General features: G+C 40.7%; 1 protein-coding gene across 1 annotated transcript in view; it reads left to right on the top strand.

Moving 5' to 3' along the window:
* Suclg2 (succinate-CoA ligase GDP-forming subunit beta) overlaps positions 1–21,533 on the top strand; it is a 243,642-nt gene that overhangs the window by 219,919 nt on the left and 2,190 nt on the right. The window contains exon 10 of the mRNA XM_019205106.2: positions 7,633–7,753. Within this exon, the coding sequence (XP_019060651.1) occupies positions 7,633–7,753 (121 nt within the window). The remainder of the gene's footprint in view (positions 1–7,632; positions 7,754–21,533) is intronic.

Genomic DNA, 21,533 nt, shown 5'->3' with positions numbered 1-21,533 from the left:
GACTGCCTTGCTTTAAAACTGACCCCATCACGAGTAGCTATGTGACCTTGAACACATTATTTAAGCCTTCGAGTCCCAGTTTATTTACTGGAGAAGGTTGTAGTGCATAATTTCTAACCCCGAGGAAAATCTACATTCAGTAACTCTAATGTTCCTTATGATTTTGCTTATTCTTGTGAGAAAGATTACAGAATGTAAGTACGAAATTTGGGAAAAGAGCAGATAGACCAAGGCCAAATAGACACATTTCCTTTGGCTCACTCTGCCTATTCTCAGAAGTCAAGCTGAATGAAAACCTTGCTCTCTGTCAAAATACTGTTCACGGGGGATTCATCCATCAAATGTCACTTCCCTGTGATCAGTCTGACAAAGGCAGGATAGAATAATAATGCTTTACCTTGACTGATGATTTGAACTGCCGTAATGTTTTTGACATTATGGGTAATGTTTAAGATACTCTGTTTTCCCAGAGATTTTTGTTTTGGACTGTGAACTCATTAAAAGTGTTTTCTTGTCTCCATGAAAGAAATTAAACAGCGGGGTGGGGGGTGTTTTTCAAGAAATACTATTTTTCACGTGGCTTTAGTGGTTATTGTAGGAGTACACCAGTTGCTTTAACCCAAGGATGCTAGCACGTGGATTTCTACAAAATAGAGTGAACCCTCTCCATTGTGAGTTATACATGTGTGGATTCACCCAGTTTGGAATGAAAATATTTGAAAATATTTGCATCTACTGAATTCCTACAGATTTTTGTCTTAGTATTACTACCTAACCAGGGCAGTATAACAACTATTTCTGTAGTAGAAACTGTACTAGGTAATTATAGGTAATGCAGAGATGATTTAAAGTGCACAGAAAGAATGTGGGTAAGTTATATGGAAAAAATGACACTTAGGACCTGAGCGTCTGCAGATTTTGATAGTTGTGGGGGCTGAGTTGGGGTCCTGGCACCAGTCTCTCATATTGCTAGGACAGGAACATGTTTTCCAACTTCAGGAACAAACCACAGGTAGTAAAGCAAACCTGTACAGCTCACCCAGATTTCAGCAAAAGGCAAATCTGGCCTCAATTGAACTGATCCGTTAGTTTATTTGTGAGATTATAGAAAGCCTAAGATTGAATTCCTCACCTGAATCACCTCTTTATTGACTGATTCTGTGTAGACTCCCCTCTAATTTAGCAGAGTATTTTTATTAAAGCCAGGCATACAAACCTCAATTATCTAACCTGCATCTAATTTCCTTCACCATTTATTTTCCTTCACCATTTATTTTCCTTCGTTGGTTGCCAATGGATTAGAAGACATGATTAGAATTCAGCAGGAAAATAAAAACAACAAGAGAAAAACAGATGCTTAAACAAGAACAACAACATTCAGAATTAAAATAACATGTTTGGAAAAGGAAAAAAAGCAACAGTTGTTATCTTGACCAATGTAAACATGCTTACTGGTTTCTTACCAGCCTGATGCCCGCTGCAGCGGGACTAAGTTAACATTCCACCTTCAAACAGCCGAGGCAAAACCAGGAAGGACTTGCTGTGTTCCATGTATATGTCCCTGTATATTTTAAATGCAGTGTAGTACTTAACCATGTGCAATAATGAATGCAAAATGATTGACCTTTAGGGCAAATCTTTCTGTTCACTTCCATCCAGTGTCAGTGAGAGAAAGAGAATAAAGCAAGTGCATTCATTTTACGAATTTGTTAAAGGTGCTGGTTTTATTTGAAAGGAATAATATTGGAATTGGAAAGCCTGTCCTTATGTAATCAACTGCCACTGCAGCCTGGATAGCTTAATGTTGGCAGTGATAGGGATAAAGCGATGGAACAAAGCAAGACAAAATCTGAAGCATGCTGTCAAAGAAATACCAGTAACAGATGCTGTAATAAAGGTGGGGTAGTGCACCTGGGGTGCGTATGAGGGTAACTGAACCAAGTCACGTCTGTGTCATGAGTTAGCAAAGTGCTGCTTCTGGTCCAGACCCACACACAGTTGTTTTTGTGAATAAAATTTTATTGGAAATAGCCACACTCTTTCATTTTCATGTTATTCATGAGTGCTTTCATGCTTCATTGACATGATTATATAGTGTGAAAGAAACTGGCCCACAAAGCCCAAAAGATTCAACAACTAACCTTTAATAGAAAAAGGTTGCCAACTTTCCTGGTGTGTATCTCTAGCTCCGCTCACACTGCCCAGTCATTCCAGGGTGCCCTAAAGTCTCTGAGCCCCAGTTTATCCATAACATGGTGGTACTAAGACTTGTCTTACACATTTAATGTAAACACATTGTGGATGCTAAATAAATGTTAGTTCTCTTCCTGGGCTTTCATAAGTCTGTGTTTGTCTTAAAAATCACAGAATTCTCATGACATTTACTCCTTGGACTGTATGCCCTGGCCCCTGAAAGGTAACCTCTCCCATTTCCTACAACTCTCTGACACCATCCCAAGGCATCTGATGCTCCAGGTTTTGTGGTTTCTCAAAGATACCCAGCTCTTTCCCTTTATTCACGGTATTCTCTAGTCTTAAGGTGCATTTCTCCCTTTCCATAAGCTACCTGGCCTCTTCCTGATGTCCTTCAGACCCTCTGTTACATCTCTGCCTCTGAGAGCCCTCTTTGACTAACAAGGATAGCCCAGGGAGACTTCTGTCCCGTGGGCCTCATCATCTTCGTAACAGTTGCAACAGTTCATAATTTCAGGTAAACAGAGAGCACTTTTATCTTATTTAAAAAATTTTTTGCCAGTTTTAGCTAGTGACTATACACTGTGTTTAAAAGAGAGCCTAGCTCAGAGTAGGACCTAAAGAATATACATTGAAAAAAAGAGAATATACACTGAATAAGTAATTCACCTTTTTAATGCTATGTGGGGAATTTGAATCCAGGCTCATGAATGCTAGGCAAAAGCTCCCCCACTGAGCTACACCCCAACCCTTCTAATTTTATTTTGAGACAGGGTCACTCTGTGTTGCCCAAGATGGCCTTAAACTCACAATCCTCTTGCCTTAGCTTTTGGAGTAACTGGGATTCCAGGTATGTACCACCATGCCCAGTAGTTTTGCAATCTGGCAAAATTGATATTTAATAAAAGGAATTCAAAACAATATTGATTAAAAGAGCTGAATTTCCCGATCCTGAAAACAAACTATTTGTGTAATTTGGAACAAGCTTTGGTGTTTTTTTTTTTTTAAATCCTCTATAAATACTAGTTTTCTCATCTGTAAAATGGGCTAGGACTCGGTAATGGTGAACCTTTTCAGACAAGGGCCTAAAGTACAACCTCAAACACACTTATTTATCAAAATGTGTCATAGCTGTACTTAAACCTGAATACTGAGGTTTTAGTTTAGAAAAAGCCACTCATACATTAGCATCTTTTGTCTTAATAAGAAAAACAAACTCAGGTTCCAGAGGTTTGCCAACACTGGCTGTGTCTGTCTGTTGCACATTTTCACAGATGAAATGGCTGATGATGAATGAGGAAATATATTGTAGGCTTGCTGGCTGTCACAACATGTAATGGTAAACTGTAGTTCAAGTAATGCCCAGACCTTCAGTTGCTTCCTCTGTAAATTGGGTGTGAAAAGTATGCCTATCTTATATGGTACTTATATGTAAAATGTAACACAAATAGAACACTGCATGCCACCTTCTCAATCGTGATTTCTAGTGAGGAACACTTCCTGGACTGGTACATATCCACACAAAACTGTACAGATGATTGCAGAGAACTTAAACTTTTCCTGAAAGCCACACTCCTACTCTATGTGCGTGCCGTGTGTTACCACTCTTTGCCTTGGAGACCACATCCCAAAAAAGCAATCTGTGAATTCTGCTTGACCAAGGATTCTTTGTGTTCATCCAATACATGAAAGGATCTGTGTTCCAACAGAAGGGTTTTAGTATGGAGTTTTTGCTGGTTGGTTTGTTTATTTAGGGTTGAAAAGTGCTTGATAAATAGCAAACACTGTAGCTTCTCTTCTTTTGAAGTTCATTCTTTACTTTTCATTGTGGGCTGAAATCTCCCCAGTGTAGAGTATGTTTTGCAAAGCCCAGTGCACAGACACTCGAGAAGTCTGCCTCGGGAGCCCCCAGCCACCTGCGGGTGCCAGTGATGCCACATCCCGAGCGACGGAGGAGCAGCTGCCTGGGACCTGGTGACGGCAGCCCAACTTCCTCATTAGATGATCTTTACTTTCGTGACCCAGTAAATAGCAACCCTTCTGATTCTCAAGCAAGAACTCGAAGAGGCCCTGTTCCAAAAAGCAGTTAAGGGATCTTCTGGGAGCTTCTCGGGGCTACTAACATAGACATTGTCCTGACTTTCCTTTTTTAACATTCTCTTTGCCAGGGGGAGAAAAAGAAAATTAAGGTTGTTTGTTGGTATTATCATGGAACAGCAGTTAGTAGTTGTATAATGAATGAACGTATGAAGCACACTTTGAAAATTTGACATGCTTTATAAATGTTAAATAATAATGATGTCACCAGGCTTTCATTTTTAAACTGTCTTAATTTCATTCTCAGTTTGAGATTGCAGATTATAGTAGTTAATTATAGAAATTGGCCCAGAGTGAAACCTTAAATCAGATTTCCATTAAAGCGCCTGACTGTAGCTAATGACTCTTGTGGGAGGGAATGCAAGGATAGCAGAAACTCTGCTTGCATGTGCTCCACTCCCCTTCACTTGGTGTCTTGTCAGGGCTTCCTCCCTGAGCCAAGCAGCCGGTGTGTGCCTAGGTCTTACTGCTCCTGTGGGAATCCTCCTCCTGTAACAGCTGTTTCTCCCTCCCTCATCCCCTCCACATTCACACCTATTTCCTGTCTCACTGCTTCCTTCCTTCCTTTCACTGTCTTGCTCTCTCACACCTCATTCTTCTCTCCATCCTCTGTCCCTGTCCTTTCATGCCATCTGTGGTCCCCAGGGAAGCTGCTGTCTAGTCCTGATCTTACAGAGCAGGAAATAAAAGAGATAAGCAAGAGTAGCCAAGTGTCCACCTCTGGCCTCTAGGTCCTGTCCTGCTCGAGCATACCAGCATCACTTCTGGTTATTTTTCTATTCGACCTTTAGTTGGTTTCCCAGTAAACTAAGTTGGACAACACCTCTGCCTCCACCTTGGCTGCTTCCTTCTACTTTGATCTACCCTTCAGCAGCAAATCATGATTGGTTTATCTTTAGGTACAAGTTGCTGCATGAAGAATATCTATGTTTAATAAGGAGAGAAGAACATGCAAGGCATGCCTGGGAATTGAAGCAATAGCCGGTTCACAGCTCATATTTGGCCCTCAGTACTAGGGATTTGCCTGTTCAGTGGAGTTGAAATCACAAGATCACAGGCATCTCCCTCCTCCTCATCCTTCATCTCTACCTATTTAAGTACTTTCACCTAAGTTCAAAGACGGTGTATCGATTGTGGCACAGTCCTAGAGTTATAGGTAGACTGAAGAACGAGTCCTTCTGAATTGAACAGTCAGTAGTATGTCCATGAGAAGCTGATGTGCGAACTCATCTTTAAAGAATGCATGATCAGGAGAGGGACAAAGTGTCTATCCCTGTAGTCCCAGAACTAAGTAGGGCTGAGGTGGGAGGATTATGAGTTTGAGGCCAGCCTGGGCAACTGAGGAACTTAGCGAAATCCTATCTCCAAAAACTATTTTTAGAAGTGCTGGGCATACAGCTCAGTGCAAAAGCCCTGGATTCCCTAGTACCACAAAAGAAAAAAATGTGAGGTCTATTCATGTTCGTACATGAGACGAGGGGGCGCTTCGGAGGATGCTGTTCTCCTGCACAAACCTTAGCCCCAGTAGTTCTTCAGCGTCCATCTCAGACCTCATGGAGTCATTGTTGCTCTTGAGTACTTTCCTTCTATTGTTCTGGCAAGTTCCTCTCCACCCCACAGTTACTTGGAAACCAGTGCTATACCAAACCTCAGTACTTACAGCACTGAATAGCTGTCATTAGAAACCCAGCTTCTGCTTATCCATGGGCCTACTGTAAATGGTAATGGGAGATTTATTTTTTGGGGAGCAGCCTCTACCCATAATTGATTTGGGAAGTATTGCTCATTTATTCCTCCATCATTACCTTTTTGTTAGACTTCAGTAAGTTTGCATTCCTGTGATATTCAAATTCTACCTCACTGATGTGTACAGAAAAAGGTTTTCTTACTTGCTCTCTAGGTAACCTGCCCACTTTCATCATTGCTGACTGAACAAATTCATGTATAAATATCCATTAAGTGCATTTAAAGCTGTATGCTAAACATTTCACATGTTTATATTTATTTAGGCCTTTTGACAATTTATGGACTAGGTACTGTTATTGTACAGAGGAGGAAACCATGGTCAGTAAAGGTTATGTAACTTGCCCAGGGTGCCAGCTCCAGCTACCAGCATCAATGAGCAATCACTAGGCAATCTAGAGAGCACTGAGCCTCACCCTGCTACATGTTACCTTATGACCTTCAGTTCTCCCAATGGTTCTTGAGCTCCAGAGGACCAGGTCTCACTGTACTGAATGAGCAGTGTTCTGGGGTGGAACCAAACAAAAACTGAGTATTTTTGTAATGGCACTTTTGAAACAGTTAAGTGCTGTACGAATGAAGGATCTTCTTTTCTCCTGTGTTGTGTGCAGCTAATTTAACATACTGAAATAATAGGATCCAAAAATGGCATGCAGAGCACACATATATGCTTTGCAATTAGTGTAGCATAGTTTAATTGTGACTCTATTGTTGGAATTTTGATGCCTCAAGCTTGATGAATAACTATTTTCTGTGGGTGTTATCAATTAATCTAGGTAATGAATTCTCTTCATTATCTCGTTCTTCATGTTAATTATACAGAATTTTCTTATGCCTATTTATCAAATCAAGACAAGCACAATATTTTTTTGGCCCATGTACCTTTGAATATGGAATATGTACAAACAAGTTAACATGACGGTTTTAAATTTACATTTCTGAAAAACTTCATTTAGTATTGTGACTTTCTTTGAATCATACCTATGGTATAAACTTGTATCTTTTTTTTATTTTGGGATATACTTTTTCTTAACCGAAAAAAACTGCTATATGAGATAATTGTGTCTTATTTTTGAGAATGTATCCCTACTGTATTAAAAAGCTATCATAGAAGCATTACAAAGTGAGAATCTTTACATATTAATATCAAACAGCAAATAGTAAGTTCCAGGTTTTGACTGTTGGGTGAAGTACCATAAATAAAAATTTTTGATATAACCATGTAGAAAAGAAATACAAGTGCTTGAAACTGTAAATGACACTATTCATTTGAAAAATTAAAATCAGCTTCAGAGGACAGTATGAAAATAATTCTGAAGACAGTATACAATAAACAGATAAGTGAATGGTGTTGGAATTAATTTTGAATTCAGCAGAATCATTAATAGGACAACATGGGTTCATATGATAATGCTGCATATTGCTGTTAATTCGTTACTGAATTTAACTTTCTTAATACATTCTGGCCCTTTTTACATTTTATGTCCTATGAAAAAACAAAACTAAAACCTCTTAATTTTAATTGTCTTATTTAGCCAGTTTTTTTATTTTAGATTGTTAACAGCATCTTGATGGGCACCTTCCTATTTTTCATTTCAGGTTGAAGCCATCTTAGTCAATATTTTTGGTGGTATTGTCAACTGCGCCATCATTGCCAATGGAATCACCAAAGCCTGCCGGGAGCTAGAACTGAAAGTGCCCCTGGTGGTCCGCCTTGAAGGTGAGTCATGGTGATTTTCCAGTGAGCTCACCCTCTTCTGTGTGGCCCTGTGACCGGTGTGATCTGGACTCACACACATCCTGACATAGCATACGGAAACCCCAGATAAGATACTGAGAAACACATGCAGGACAGTGGACGTTCCCTGGGCCCCCAGAAGGGGACCCAATATGGATTGTAGCTCTTTGGGAATGGCAGGTGTTAGGATTCCCCAAATTTTCCAGCTTCCTCCAAAATGGAAGCCCTTCTCTTTTGAATCATCTCATGACATGTGTATTTGGGGAGAGGTACTCAGAGAATGGCTGTGCTCCAAGAATATTTATCAGTGGAGAGCAATAGCTCTGAAACTTTTGTTCTAGCTGAAATGTGGACCCCTTTCCTTGCTAAAATCGAGGCCCCTAAAGAACTTCTATTGATTTTAGATTTTATTGGTGAATTATAATTTATTAATTTAATTGCTTTATAAATTAACTTGGTAACCCATTACCTCGAATTACAAAAATATTTATTAATTTTTAACAGTACAATTTTTCTTATTTTTTGTTGTACATATGAGTATTTTATGTGCAAAATAGTCCTAATCTTTACGGAGGATTCATTCCGAGATCCTAAATGCCAATCATAAATTTAATTTATAAATTAGACACAGAGTTTAACAACAATAGCATAATAAGATAACATACTGTAGTAAAATTTATATGAATACAGACATGCTGTCTTGAAAAAGTGAAGAAAAATAACATTTTCAGACTGGAGATAACTGATGCTGGAATAATTTAAATTACAGAAAAAGGGAGAGTGAAATATTACTCATTTTATGAAAAATAACTTTTAAAACAATTTTAGTAAGAATAATTGTTGTACAATCTTACAAATACTTTCCTATGTAGCTTAATGGGTGCTTCTGCATTATATCTGTGGCAATACATTGCTTTGCTTAAAATACATGAGCAGAAAATCTGGTCTCATAGAGATATGTGGTTGGAAATGGAATGAGTTTTTAATAATCTTTTCATGTATTTATGAATTTTCTTCTTTAGCACTATGAGGAAAGCTTATAGGTAATAATAGTTTCTTTACCAAAGACACATTTTAATGAAATTATCTCAATTAACTTTTTATACTCTGTTATATCATATTCTACTGGTCTCTGTTGTACATTAAGTGGATTTTACCCAGGCACAATTTGTTATATTATGCCCTGATCATTTGTTAGAATGTCGTTTATACAGCTCTTCCAAAGGTTGACACATTTCAAATACAGTATCCTCGTGAAATTCACATTTGTTCATATCAACACCATTCTCCTCAAGAGGCTTTTTAAGTATTGGGAAACTGTCAGGTTCACAGTGGCAGATGCAAGTTTTGAAGAATTTGAGTTTTCTGTTTAAAGTACAGATTTTATCTTGAGCCACAAGCAGACATTTGCTCTCCTTGAAGGGACAGACTCACTTCTCTCACTTGTTTTTGAGAAAGCTTCTGCTAGATGACCAAGTCTGTGAGCCGCAGTGCCGGTCACTCTTCCAAGTAAAGCTGCACTCCATGGAAAAGAGAATGGCTCAGTTCGTGCCCCGACAGGCGTGTGACACTTCTCGTGCTTCGTGCATACTCTGCATTTGATCACGAGGTATTAAAAAGCAATCAAGGGTTGAGATTTAATAAAAATAGTATTTTTTTATTTGTCACCGGAAACTAGCAAAATGTTTTTGCAAGTATGGTTCTAGTAGTTTGGTAAAGCAGTGGTTAAAAAAGCAGTGGTTCTAGTAGTTTGGTAAAGCTTCCTGGATACCTGGTAACATGACAGCAGTTTTAATCACCATTTGTGCAAATGCCAACACAGTATTACTGTTACTATTAATTACTGCTGTATCACTACTAGGAAAATTATTTCTTACCCTCAGGACCCTGCCTTGTCCCTGCATCCTGTGGAGATAGATGTGTTGCTTCTTGACCTTTGGATAAGATCAAGTGCAGTATCTGTGGAGACAGATGTGTGGGAGTAAAAAAGCAAAATCTTACTTTAATATGCAAACTACCCCCAAATCCTATCCACACTATAAACAAATACACAGGATAATAAGCAAGCCACCCCACTGAACCAGTTCTCCAGTGTCACCCTGGGGGCAACTCAGTTGCCTCAGGCATGTGTCGGTGCCCTTTTTCCCTGAGACCTCCTTAGCCTTCAGATAGAGGCTGAAGACACTGGCCCTGGCTGTGACCTTACCCCTAAGGAGGGGAGCAGCATCGCTGAAGAGCTGTAGGCTGCTTTTGTTCCTTTCTTCACATCGCTTTCTCATCTCCTTTCCTGCCGCCCTCCCTTCTTCCCTGAAACTGTCCACCTCCGAGCTTTAGATGTGCACAGGATAGAAGTGGTCATCACGTAGGAAAGATGCGAATTGGCCAAAGCTCCAGGGGGCAGAGTTTAATATGGACACTAAAATATATCAGTGAAGTAAATCTTAGAAGGATAAGTGGAACATAATTGAGCTCAATAAAATAAATAAGAGGATAATAATTGACAAAACTTCATTGAAAACATTGAGCAAAGAGTTAACGAGTTCATCATTATTGGCATAATTCTGACTAGAATGTTGATGTCAGACTGTTTTTCAGGGTCAGAGTGGCCCCTGTCCCTCACACTGTAACACAATTCTCCTTGTCCTCTTAATAGGGAGCAGGTCTTTATCCACAAATCATACTAATGTTTGTAACTCAGATATAACTAGAAATAAGTGCATAATATAATGGACTCGTTTTTTTCTAGAGACTCCCTGAGCTTCTGCTATCATCAGAAGCCCATAATTGTTAGTCATTCGTACATTCCTAGGAAAGCAAATTAACCCCACTTTCAGTTTTTATTAAAACGTCGAAGGAGCATGTCTTTTATTTTCACACTATGCTCACGAGTCTAGAAGTATTAAAAGATCCCAATAATATCTCAGGAGAAACATTGCAGAAATATGCAAAATGCTACATCCAAGATGGTCTCCCATAATAACTTCTGCTTGTTGTATCAGAAACACTAGGAAGCCGGGCGTGGTGGCGCTCGCCTGTAATCCCAGCACTCAGGAGGCTGAGGCAGGAGAATTGCTGTGAGTTGGAGACCAGCCTGGGCTACATAGTGAGTTCCAAGTCAGTCTCAACTACATAGTGAGACCCTGTCTCAAAAAACAAAACAAAAAAAGAAAGAAAGAAAGAAAGAAAGAAAGAAAGAAAGAAAGAAACACTAGGAAGAAACCTTGAAATTTCTAAGTTTGTTAGACAGTCAATTTTGTATTTTTTAGGAAAATCCATTTCCAAGCTATACATCTATGATTTTCTAATTACCTAGTATATTAATAAATGCCATGTGTAGGTCCTGGAGCTTAAATTATGGAAGATGAGCAGAAATGATAAAAACTAACTTGAGAAAACAAGAACTGATGATATATGGCAATATATAAAATATTAGCAAATGTTTCCCCTAGTAGTATCTACCTCAGTCTTCTTAGAAATAGCCCTCAGGGTATCTCAGACAGCCACTAACCTTGCTTTCTGAATATTTGGAAACATTGATGACCTCACGCTATCTGTTATACTGTGGGAAATTGACTCCCGACTGGCTCACAGGGGACCTCGTCCCCAAACTTTATGTGAGCTAAAAATATTCATGTTGACCTTCTTTGCCACTATCATCATTTCACTCTTATAAACGCCTCACCTATAATAAGCACCTTAGATCTTATCAAGATCTTTTCTGCCTTTTATAGAAATTGGCGTCTTGTGTAATCCATGTCCTTAGATAGATACAGACCCCCACCCACCCAACTTGGCATTACCAAGGATGTTAGGACCCATACATGTGATTTCTAGGAAAGCAGCAGCCTCACACTAAGGCAACACCAAGCCTAATATTGTACTGGACCTCTTAAGGGAAAGATGAAAAACTCCCTCGAATTGTATTCTTGGTCTTAAGCATAAGTAACAAAATGTAGAAACTTGGAAGAGATATTACCCATAAAGGCCGCCTCAGAAATGATTATAAACCAAGTCATTGCTCAGTTGGAGCATATGATGTTCCAATAAATACATTTATACATTATATAATGTTAAATCCGGTTAAATATATACTTCTCCTAAAGCATTATCATTTCTTTATGTTAAAAATACTCAAACTGTTTTCTTCTAACTTTTTGAAGTATAGAGTATGTTAAGGCTATTTATAGTCACCCTACCATGCAGTAGCACACCAGAACTTCTTACCCCTACCTCATTCTAACTTGATGCCCCTCTGCCAGCCCCTCCACAGGCTTCTCCCTCCTGCTGTCCTCTGGTAACTCTTCTGCTGTCTGTTGTCAAGTATGAGACAACTTTTTAATATTTCATATAGATCCTATCCCTTTTTTGAAAGCTTAATCAATATTGGCATAGTTGTAGTAGATTTGCAGTTGTGAGCTCTCAAAAAAAATTACAGATAAAGAATCTTCAAATAGAGTCTAGAAAGAAAAGTCAGATTTGAATCACTGGAGGGGAAGAAGGAAAGAGTAGAAGATCGAAGTGAATCATTATCCCTACCTGAGAATTGAAACTAGGATCATGATAGTTGTAAAACTGAAAGCCAGGACCCAGGTAAACCTGATGCTGACCTGGGAGTAACGGCTTTGTAGCAGTAGGCTTTATCTGAAAGAGCAGAAGTGAAATGTGAAGTTGTTAGCCAGGGTCTGTGACATTAGGTAGAGTATAATACCAAGGTGGAGCTGCCACATCAAGGTAAAAGCCCCAGAGAAGCAACAGGAGGAAGGAAAGGGAGGGAGAGAGAAAGAGGAACATGTGGGTTTAGGTGACATAGGTCTTGGATGTGGGGAAGTCAGTGGAGACTAGATAGAGAATGGAGAGTATTACATGGGGGATAATCATGCCGGCTTTGTGATGAAACGATAATATGAGAGAATGTGTATAGACAGATGCAGAGAACGGGGACAATCCAGGGAGAGGTGTGGATATGGCACCCATCGCCGAGGTCCTTAGTAAATACACACCCACTGGCTGTACTGGAAATCATTCAATGTAGGACAATTTTGTTAAAATAAGAACCCAAACAAAACCAAAAATATCCCGTCACAGAAAGTGGTGCTCAGTGATTCCAGTACAGAAAGCATTATTAACTGCAAGGGTCTTTGGGGGAATTTCTTTTATCTTCAATCTAATTTTTTTAACTGGGGACAGTTCTAGTGATCATTTCTGTTTGCCTTGACTAACATACTACTCTCTGCTTTAACTGAACTTCTGTGTGACCTCTATTCATGTTAGTGTTAAGATCAGCTTGTTGTTTGTTCCCAGAACATGGAACATTGTCCTCACTAGGGACAGTGAGATGAGAAGGGGTTATCATTCATCCCAGCATCTATGACAAAGCCAAGTAACATGAAAATGAAGTGTGGTAGAAAAATTTTACTAGTCTAAGCTGCAGTAATAAATACCTTCTATTGCTAACATTCAAATATCTGTAGTCTCAGCAGCTATGAGATTTCTAACAAGATAGCAAACATTTCAAAAGCTCAGTAACATGTTTAGGTAATAGGGTCCATTTCCTGTAAATTAAGAAGTGATCTCTCACTTGTTCTGTGACCATTTGGAGGACCCAGGATCCTTACCAATCTCACCACTGGCCACCCACGTTTTAAAGATTCTGCGGGCCACACACTACGTACCAGAAATAGCCTGACAAGAAAGGGCTAGCCAATCAGGTGCATCTTGGTGTGGTAGGATTTTGTGGACAAAGGCTTTGCTCTCCACTGTATAATGATTACAAGTTGTTTTACCATGAGTAAGGAAGAGATTGCTCTCTTCTTTGAAAATGATAACTTTATAACTACATACATTTACTTGTCTCATCAGAATGGGCCTCACCAGCTGAGACACATGATTATTTTTATGTAAAAGACTTCTGGGTGAATCAAACAACCACATATTTGGGGAAAATTCAGCCTTTGTAGACATTTGTAGCATGAATAAAGAACAAATTGTCTGAAATATTATTTTTTCTTTTTAAAAAATGTATACAAAATGACATAAAAAATACCTAGGTGATTAGTTCATGCCAGTCTAATACTGTTCAGTAATACACAGATATATATTTATACTTTGTATATTTGGTAACAAATATGTTTTAGCCAAAGCTTTGATTTTCGTATGATTGTTTTTAAGATTTTATGTATCAGAATCCACCAGAGAACTTTTTTTCACATTTATTTTTCCTTACTATTGGCAATTTAAACTCACAAAAAATTTGAACTCATAAAAAATAAAAATAAGCCTGTATAATTTATAGATTGGATCCTTATTCTCTTAGTCAGATCTTTTCAATTTTATTTTTCTGTCCAATACCAGAAGGTTTGTTTGAGTAATGTAAAGACTATTTCTCTGCTGCACAATATCCTTAAAAATAAGACGCCAGCCCACTTTCTTGTTACTGCCATATAATGTCTGTGTTGGTCCCAGAATTCTCTGGAGCCATGGAGAATGTAAAAGAATTCCTGCTAGCCTATTTCCTGGAAAGGAAACCAGCTCCTCCCTCGAGTGAACCCCTCTAGTTTGCTTTCTAAAATGCTCACCAGGGGCTATCATGGGGAGATTACTGTACCACACTTTGATCTGATAAAAGGTAGCAAGAAACGTGAGACTTAAAGAGCGAGACAAAACTACTGGCTTAGCCATGGCCCTTCTCTTGGCAGGTTTCCCCCCTGCAAGTGCCCAGTTGTTCCAGAGTGTAACACCAGAGACAAGAGCAGTGATTTGATTATGCCTTTGTCTACCATCAAAAGTAGAGCCTTGGTAGGTTGACTGAGGCTAAGTAGCCTCAAAGGTTTTCATGTTAAAAAGAGGAATGCTGGAGCCCTGGGCTTGCTGGCAACACCCAGAGTAAGGGAGGGTAGGGCCTCTGGCGGAGCTCTGGGGTGGTCCAGGGCCCCGTGAGAGCAGGCGCACAGCAGAGCCACGGTCCTACCCCGTGTCCGACAGCCACTCCAGCCTCTTTGCACTTTTCCCTATTTCATTGTTCTCTTGGCTGCTCGGTTTCAGTGTGTACTTTGTCCCCACTTGAGTTTTCCTCTTCCTTTCCTTTGTCCCCTTGCTCTGGGGAGCTAAGCTCCTCCCCAGCTCCACCCCCCAACCTGACCTCTGTGCATTTAATCCCATTCTTCTCCTCTTCCATTCTGTTCCGTTCTGTTTTCTGTATACCCATTCATCACCTGGCTCTGGGCCTCACCAGTGACTGTCCTTTTCACCTTCTCCTTCCTTCAGTGTCTCTGTGGCTCTCTTCCGGCTGGAATCTGTCTTTTCACATTGTCATCTGTCTCAGCTCTTCCTTTTAATCACCAGAGTCCTCTCTCTTTCCCCTTGGGACCTGGTTTCCTCTGTTTTCCTGGTGTTTCCTTCAACTTCACCAGCTCAAACTACAGGACACGCGGAGGGAACCCATGCTGCCTTGCCATCACCCCTCTGAGCCTCCCCATTGTCCTAGTTGATAACACACCTTATCTGTAACCTAAGGTATTGGTCAGGATAGTGAAAGCTCTTTTCTTAGATCTAACATTTGAATTTGCGAGGTGATCAATCTCTACTACATTAAGCACTTGGAATTTTTGTTTCACCCTTAGGCAGATGATGTAACTGATATTTCCATGTTAAATATCTGCTTCCTATACAAGAAAAAACCTTTGCACCTTAAAAAAGTAGTTACCATAATTATAGGCTTACAGTTTACTTTTGGTGGCTGGGAGGGGCTGGGGGTAGATGTCATCTAGTGGATTCTCTGAGCACCATAGTATTAAAGCTGTTTTCTCTGGCTCTCCCTCAGTTTAAAGAACTCTCCCTCTTCACACTCTTTCTTGGTGCCTCTAGCCCTGTAGCCTCTTGCTAAGGACAACCTGGTCCTGCTGTCCAGATTCCGCAGCTACTTGTTCTCACTAGCTTACCTAAAAGGCAACATGGTCCCAGCCTATCCAGTCATGATATTAAGACTTTTGAGGGGGTCTGACTGTGATAAGAAATAAAGCACAGGAGTAAGGAGATCAGTGCATCGCCTTCATTACTGATGAAGCCAAAGGATGTACTTTGCTGTGTCCACAGTGAGCTGCCTTCAGCTTTGCCTGTCTGGCCACAGGTGCCTCCAGGCTTTACTGGGTCTTCCACCGCCTGGGCAGAGACTGAGGAGCTGTGGTTGACCTTGCACAGCACACCCCCGAAAGCAAGGGGCTGGGCCCTCCATGCCAGTTCTCACTGCTCAGTTGCTCCTTGAGATGTCTTTCCACCACCAGCTGCCTCAGGCAGAGCCAGTGTGGGTGTGGAGGAAACCAGGAGTGATAGGCTAATTAATGGCTGACCCTCTGCATGGCAGGAAGAATCAGCATAGGTCATCGTCTGTTTGCAGCTTTTGGTCAGGTCTTACCCCAGTCTAGCCAGTGGTTATCCTTCCAAGAGCAAGCTGGCTGGGAGTAGTGGCAAATATCTGAAATCCCAGCACGCTAGGAAGCTGAAGCAGGAGAATCAAAAATTCAAGCTGAGCTTGGGCAATTTAACAACTTAGTGAGACCTTGTCTCAAAGTAAGATAAAAAATGATGCGGATGTAGCTCAGTGTGAGAGCACTGGGTTCGGTCCCCAGTGCCATAGGCAAGCAAGCAAGCAAAACAAAGAAGGAAGGAAGGAAGGCAGGAAGGAAAGAGAGAGAGAGAGAAAGAGAGAGAGCAGCAGCAGTAGGTTGTCTTTGTAATGAGGGATTTAGAGTATAGCAGGTACCAGGACTGTTTTATCCCCAAATCCTGCTTTATAGCATCTTATAGCACCAGTACTTTATGGTCTTTTCTGAGTGCCCAGTCAGTTCATTTCTTCATGCCGCAGTTTCCTCAGGTGACATTCAAAAGTCGCATTTGAGTAGCCATCACGGGGAGAAGACACACAGCTAGGCCCAGTCAGCACTGTTTTACAAGTGCTAGCAGTGCCTACTAGCTAGGGCTCTTCTAGAGCAGGCCCCTCGGGCACCGTTTCAAGGCCGCAGAAAGATCCCACAAGAAGGCTGTAAACAAGGGAGAACAAATAACCTTTGTCTCACACCACCTTAGGGTTTTTGGCTACCTGAAGTATTGTCGTAGCACCACAGAAATGAATTCCATCATTATTGTTGACCATTATGAATGCCAGGAAAGAGATAGGAAGCACTTACACCAAGTATCTGCTCCTGCTGATTCAGAGACACCGTAGGGGACGTTTTCTCCCCTAAATATACAACTGTCCAGTGCATCAGAAATAGGAAGTAAAGAGGGGCTTCCAGCTGTGGAAGCACCAAATGAGGCCATTTCTTACCTTCCATTCAGCCCTGCATCAACAGAGATAAACATTTGGATTGTACAGAGTAAGAATCTGCAGACTTTTTCTGTAAAGTGCCAAATGTTAGGCTTTGGTGGGTATATACACCCTGTCACAATGATGCAAGTCTGCCCCTGTGGTCTGAAGTGGCACAGACAGTGGGTAGGTGCATGGGCATGGCTGTGTCACAATAAATGTTTTTGTACAAAAACAGTCAGTGGGACAGCTCTGGCCCAAAGCCTGCATTGTTCAGATCCCTAGTGTAGAGCAGAAGCCAGCAGCAAGACTCAGAATTGTGGAAAGTCTGGTGTTTTCTGTGCCTGCGTACCCCTCTGTCCTCAGCTCTGAAATGTCTCATGACAGTCGAGTGACAATTTGGAAGGCAATATTAAGTTCCTAGACTATAACTTATTCTCAAGGAAAACATTCACAGTGGGGTCCACTCAGTTATTTCCCCCACGTAAGTGTAGAATCACATGTAGCGATTCAGTAATACGACTTCTGAGGCAGTGCGTTCATCAGTTTGTGCTGCTATAGCAAAGCACCTGAAGCTGGGTAATTTGTCATGGAAAGAAGCCTACTTGGCTCTGTTTATGAGACATAAGCAAAATACACACTGAATGTTTAAATTGTTTAAAAGTTTATTACAGTAAAAGACTATACAGTTAATCCCCTCAAACATTGCCCTCCATCCTCTTTAAAATAGTCACCCTCACTTTGAAACACGTACCCCTTTGTTCTGTCACTTTTTGTAGGTCCTGTTTGTTGAGTGTCTTTACAAGGCATGATCGAGAGTACTGTGCATGCTGCTGCCTAGTGCCATCCAGGGGAAAGGCGGGCTCATAAAAGCATTGTGGTGTCCTTGTTTACTTTATTAACCAGATATGGCAGCAAGCTTTTCTGCACATGAAGCTATGGGAGTCACACTTAAGCCATAGCCAAATCGTACCAGAAAGCAATGGAGTTCCGAAGTCTGCATTACAGATAGGTGTTTCATATGGTCAAAATACCTTTGTGAATTCCTTAAATCACCCATAAATTAGTATGTGTGGATTGAAAGCCATGAGGAAGATTTAAGGGAGGCATAGAAGGAAGTCTATGCAAATTTAAGGTATATTCAGTATTGCCTTCTTTAAAAGTTCTGTCCTGCCTTAGCTGGTGATGAGTCCGTGCAGAGTTGTGAGATGTTCTTCCTTGCCAGAGGGTTCTTTCCACTGTAGTTTAATATTACAACTTCTGTAACTTTGATTTACATTAATTAATTTTTTAAGTGGGGGGCTAACATAGTTGAAAGGAAAAGCATGTACACCTGGCATACACTCTTAGGAACCTGTGTGATCACATACGTGCCATCGAATGCCACACAGAAGAGCCAGGCCATAAGCTTCCCACCACTACAGCTGGTGACTTCTGCTGCGACTGTATGAATACCTGTCACATTTACAGCCCAGGCGCTAGTTCCTTACCATGAACATTTCATCTGGGTATGGCCTAGCCCTATGGAATATCTCACCATAGCTGAGGGATGCAGGTACTTGGATAAGATATTCATTAATGTGGCTTGTGTCTAGAGTTCTCCCTGAAGCCTCATATGCTAATAGGTGGGCCTTTTTGGAAGTGGCTGGATGTAGAATGCATGAAGATGAACTAATGGTGTTTGATAACTAAATCAGTTCCGGGTGTGGATCCTGGGTGGGGAGGTGGCACCAGCAGAAAAGCTCGTAGCTTGAATGGAATAAGAAGGAAAGGGAGCTACTGCTTCACTGCTTCCTGTCTGCCCTGCCAGGGACTGTTTCTCCTCTGCTGCTGCCTTGCCTTGGAGCCAGCCATCTATGGACTGAAAGCTCTACACAGTGTGAATTAAAATAAACCTTTCTTCCTTTAACTTGTAAGTGTTGAGTATTTTGTCCCAGCAACGAGGAAATAACTAAAGCACTCATTATCCAAGGAGAAATGTAAAGTCTCAAAACTAAAGAACTTTTCAGGTCATTCAGACTCTCTAGAACACAGCTAAGTTTAAAAAATCTCATCTTTCTTACTCATAAAATGGGAATAAGTATTGTATATACCAACTTCATAGGGTCATTGTAAGAAGCAGTTGAGCTAAATAAATTAGAACAGTCTCGGGCTCCAATACTGTTAGTAATTCTTATACTTTGAGCTCAAGTTAGTAACATACCCAAGACCATGCACATGGCCTTCATTGGCTGCTGAGCAAAATGCTAGAAATTGGGTGCACCTCATCTCCAACAAGGGCAGGCTGCTCTCACAGCGGGAATGTTTCCTCCAACTCTCAGTGGATGATTCCATTTCTAACAACAACAACAAGACAAAAGAGATGTGATAGATTATCTAACTTTACATGTCATGAAGAAAATGGACCTCCTGTGTCTGATTGTCACTTGAAAGGAGAACAAGCAAATGGGTTCAAGGTTGCAGGGGAAGAGAACATTTGGGAGGAATCTGTAGCTTTATTACATTTGGCTTGTTTCCACTGACCGCCCCTCTCCTAGGGAAGAAATGTGCTTACATACTTAGAATAGGGTTAATATTTTCAGTGTGATGATGCATACTGTCTGTCCCAGTGCTGAGCTCTGCCATTGGAGAACACACAGGCATCGACAGTCTAAATGCATCACTTTGGCTCTGCTCCACACAAGCTTTATTTATGGACACTGAAATTTGAATTTCATATATCACAAAATATTATTCTGATTTTTCCCCAGATGCTTAAAAATGTAAAAACTATTCATAGCTCGGATAGGGTACAGATACAGGCAGCAGGATCGAAAGCCAAAGTTTGCTAGCCCTGATTTTGCACACTTAACTGAGTCAGGCTTTTGAAGCTAGCTGATTAGTCTGAACAGTTTCTCTGACCTCTCTGAGCCTCAGTTTGCTAATGCCGTAGAGAAACAAGAGACTTTTCCTAACAATTCTCAGGTTCCTTGCAGCTCTAAAAGGCCAAGGTTCCTTGCAGCATGGTTGTTCTATGATTTTATCATCACACAAACCTGGGACTCTTGTCCTGGCCCAGCCTCTGGGACTGTTAAGCAGCCTCCCACTGCTTCAGCTCACTTATTTGCAAAATGAAGATTAGATAATGTCAACTTTTAAGATTGCTCTGCGAGTTTTTTAACTCATGCATCCAACAAACATTTTTTAGACCTAATATGCACTCAGGATTGCTATTACTTTTTGTTATTTTTCTTAACCAAAAACAAGAAAAACTGAGCCAGACGTGGTGATGCACACCTGTCATCCCAGCACTCTGGGAGGATGAGGCAGGAGGATCGATCACAAGTTCAAGCCTAGCCGGGGCAAGATAGCAAGACCATCTCAACAACAGTTAAAACAAATAGAAAGAAAAAAACAAAAAACAAAAACGGAATTCTGATTAAAATGATAATTCAAAAAAAGACAGTTTCGGGGCTGGGGATTTAGCTCAGCGTTTCTGTAGCCTGCCTTGCAAGCGCAAGGACCCGAGTTCAATCCCCGGTACCAAAGAAAACCAAAAAACAGAAGACAGTTTCTGTGTACTTCCAAACTAGAGAATTTTTTTCACTGCTCAGTGATTAAAAAGGCTGGCTTAAGCGGGTGGGGTTGGGGACCAAAAATCCTGTCATCTGTGTTCACATCAGTTATCTTCTTTTACCTATGATTAAAGCAAAGAACAGATTTTGATGAATTAACTTAGCGTGTCTAGTTACAGCTCTCTTACTCCACCCTGTGGCAAAAAGTTTTTAGATTTTTTAATCATTATTATTTTTCATAATGTCCTCTAGCAGCAGCACAAGGTATCGTTTTAGACTCATCTCCCTCGATTGTCTGTGTCACCATTTTCAAGACCTGCAGTGGGTAGATAACCATTTAGCTGAGTGGCTCTAAGAAGTGCCAGAAGCTGGAGCAGCATGCGTCGATCAGTTATCTGTACAGGTGGTTATTAAAAGTGTTGTCCCGCCGCCTCATTAAAAAGCAATGCAGCATTTAATAAATATTAGAGCATGTCAGTAGCACCATTTAAATGGAGGAAAGAGATCAATTTCTTTTGTAATTGTGTGCACAGGCATAAACACTCTCTTTGGAACACTTAATTCTGTGTCAGAGTTTAAAGCAGCTTGATAGTTTCTATTCAGAAATAAAATCAGAGAAAGAGATGGGGAATAGACGTCAGCCACTGGGTGAGTCAAGAAGAAACTAACCTCAGACACTTAGCTGATAACAGAAGGAATCCACCAGCTAGCAAGCATTCGTGCAAGACTTCCTTTTCTTTTCAGTAATATGGTTTCAATGGCTGATCCTTTTGTTCCTGCCTCTTTTCCACACTGTCCCTTCCAATTACCCCTTCAAAAGGAAGAGGAAGCAGATGGTAATTCGTGGCAGGGTAAGGTCAGTGGGCAGCACAGCCAAGCTGTGGGCAGAGCCATCCCACGTAAGGAG

Source organism: Fukomys damarensis, unplaced genomic scaffold, assembly GCF_012274545.1.
Source record: "Fukomys damarensis isolate Sample0158 unplaced genomic scaffold, DMR_v1.0_HiC HiC_scaffold_28, whole genome shotgun sequence".
Taxonomy (NCBI): domain Eukaryota; kingdom Metazoa; phylum Chordata; class Mammalia; order Rodentia; family Bathyergidae; genus Fukomys; species Fukomys damarensis.
The sequence above is the reverse complement of the archived record's forward strand: the minus strand, read 5'-3'. Positions and strand labels throughout refer to the sequence as shown.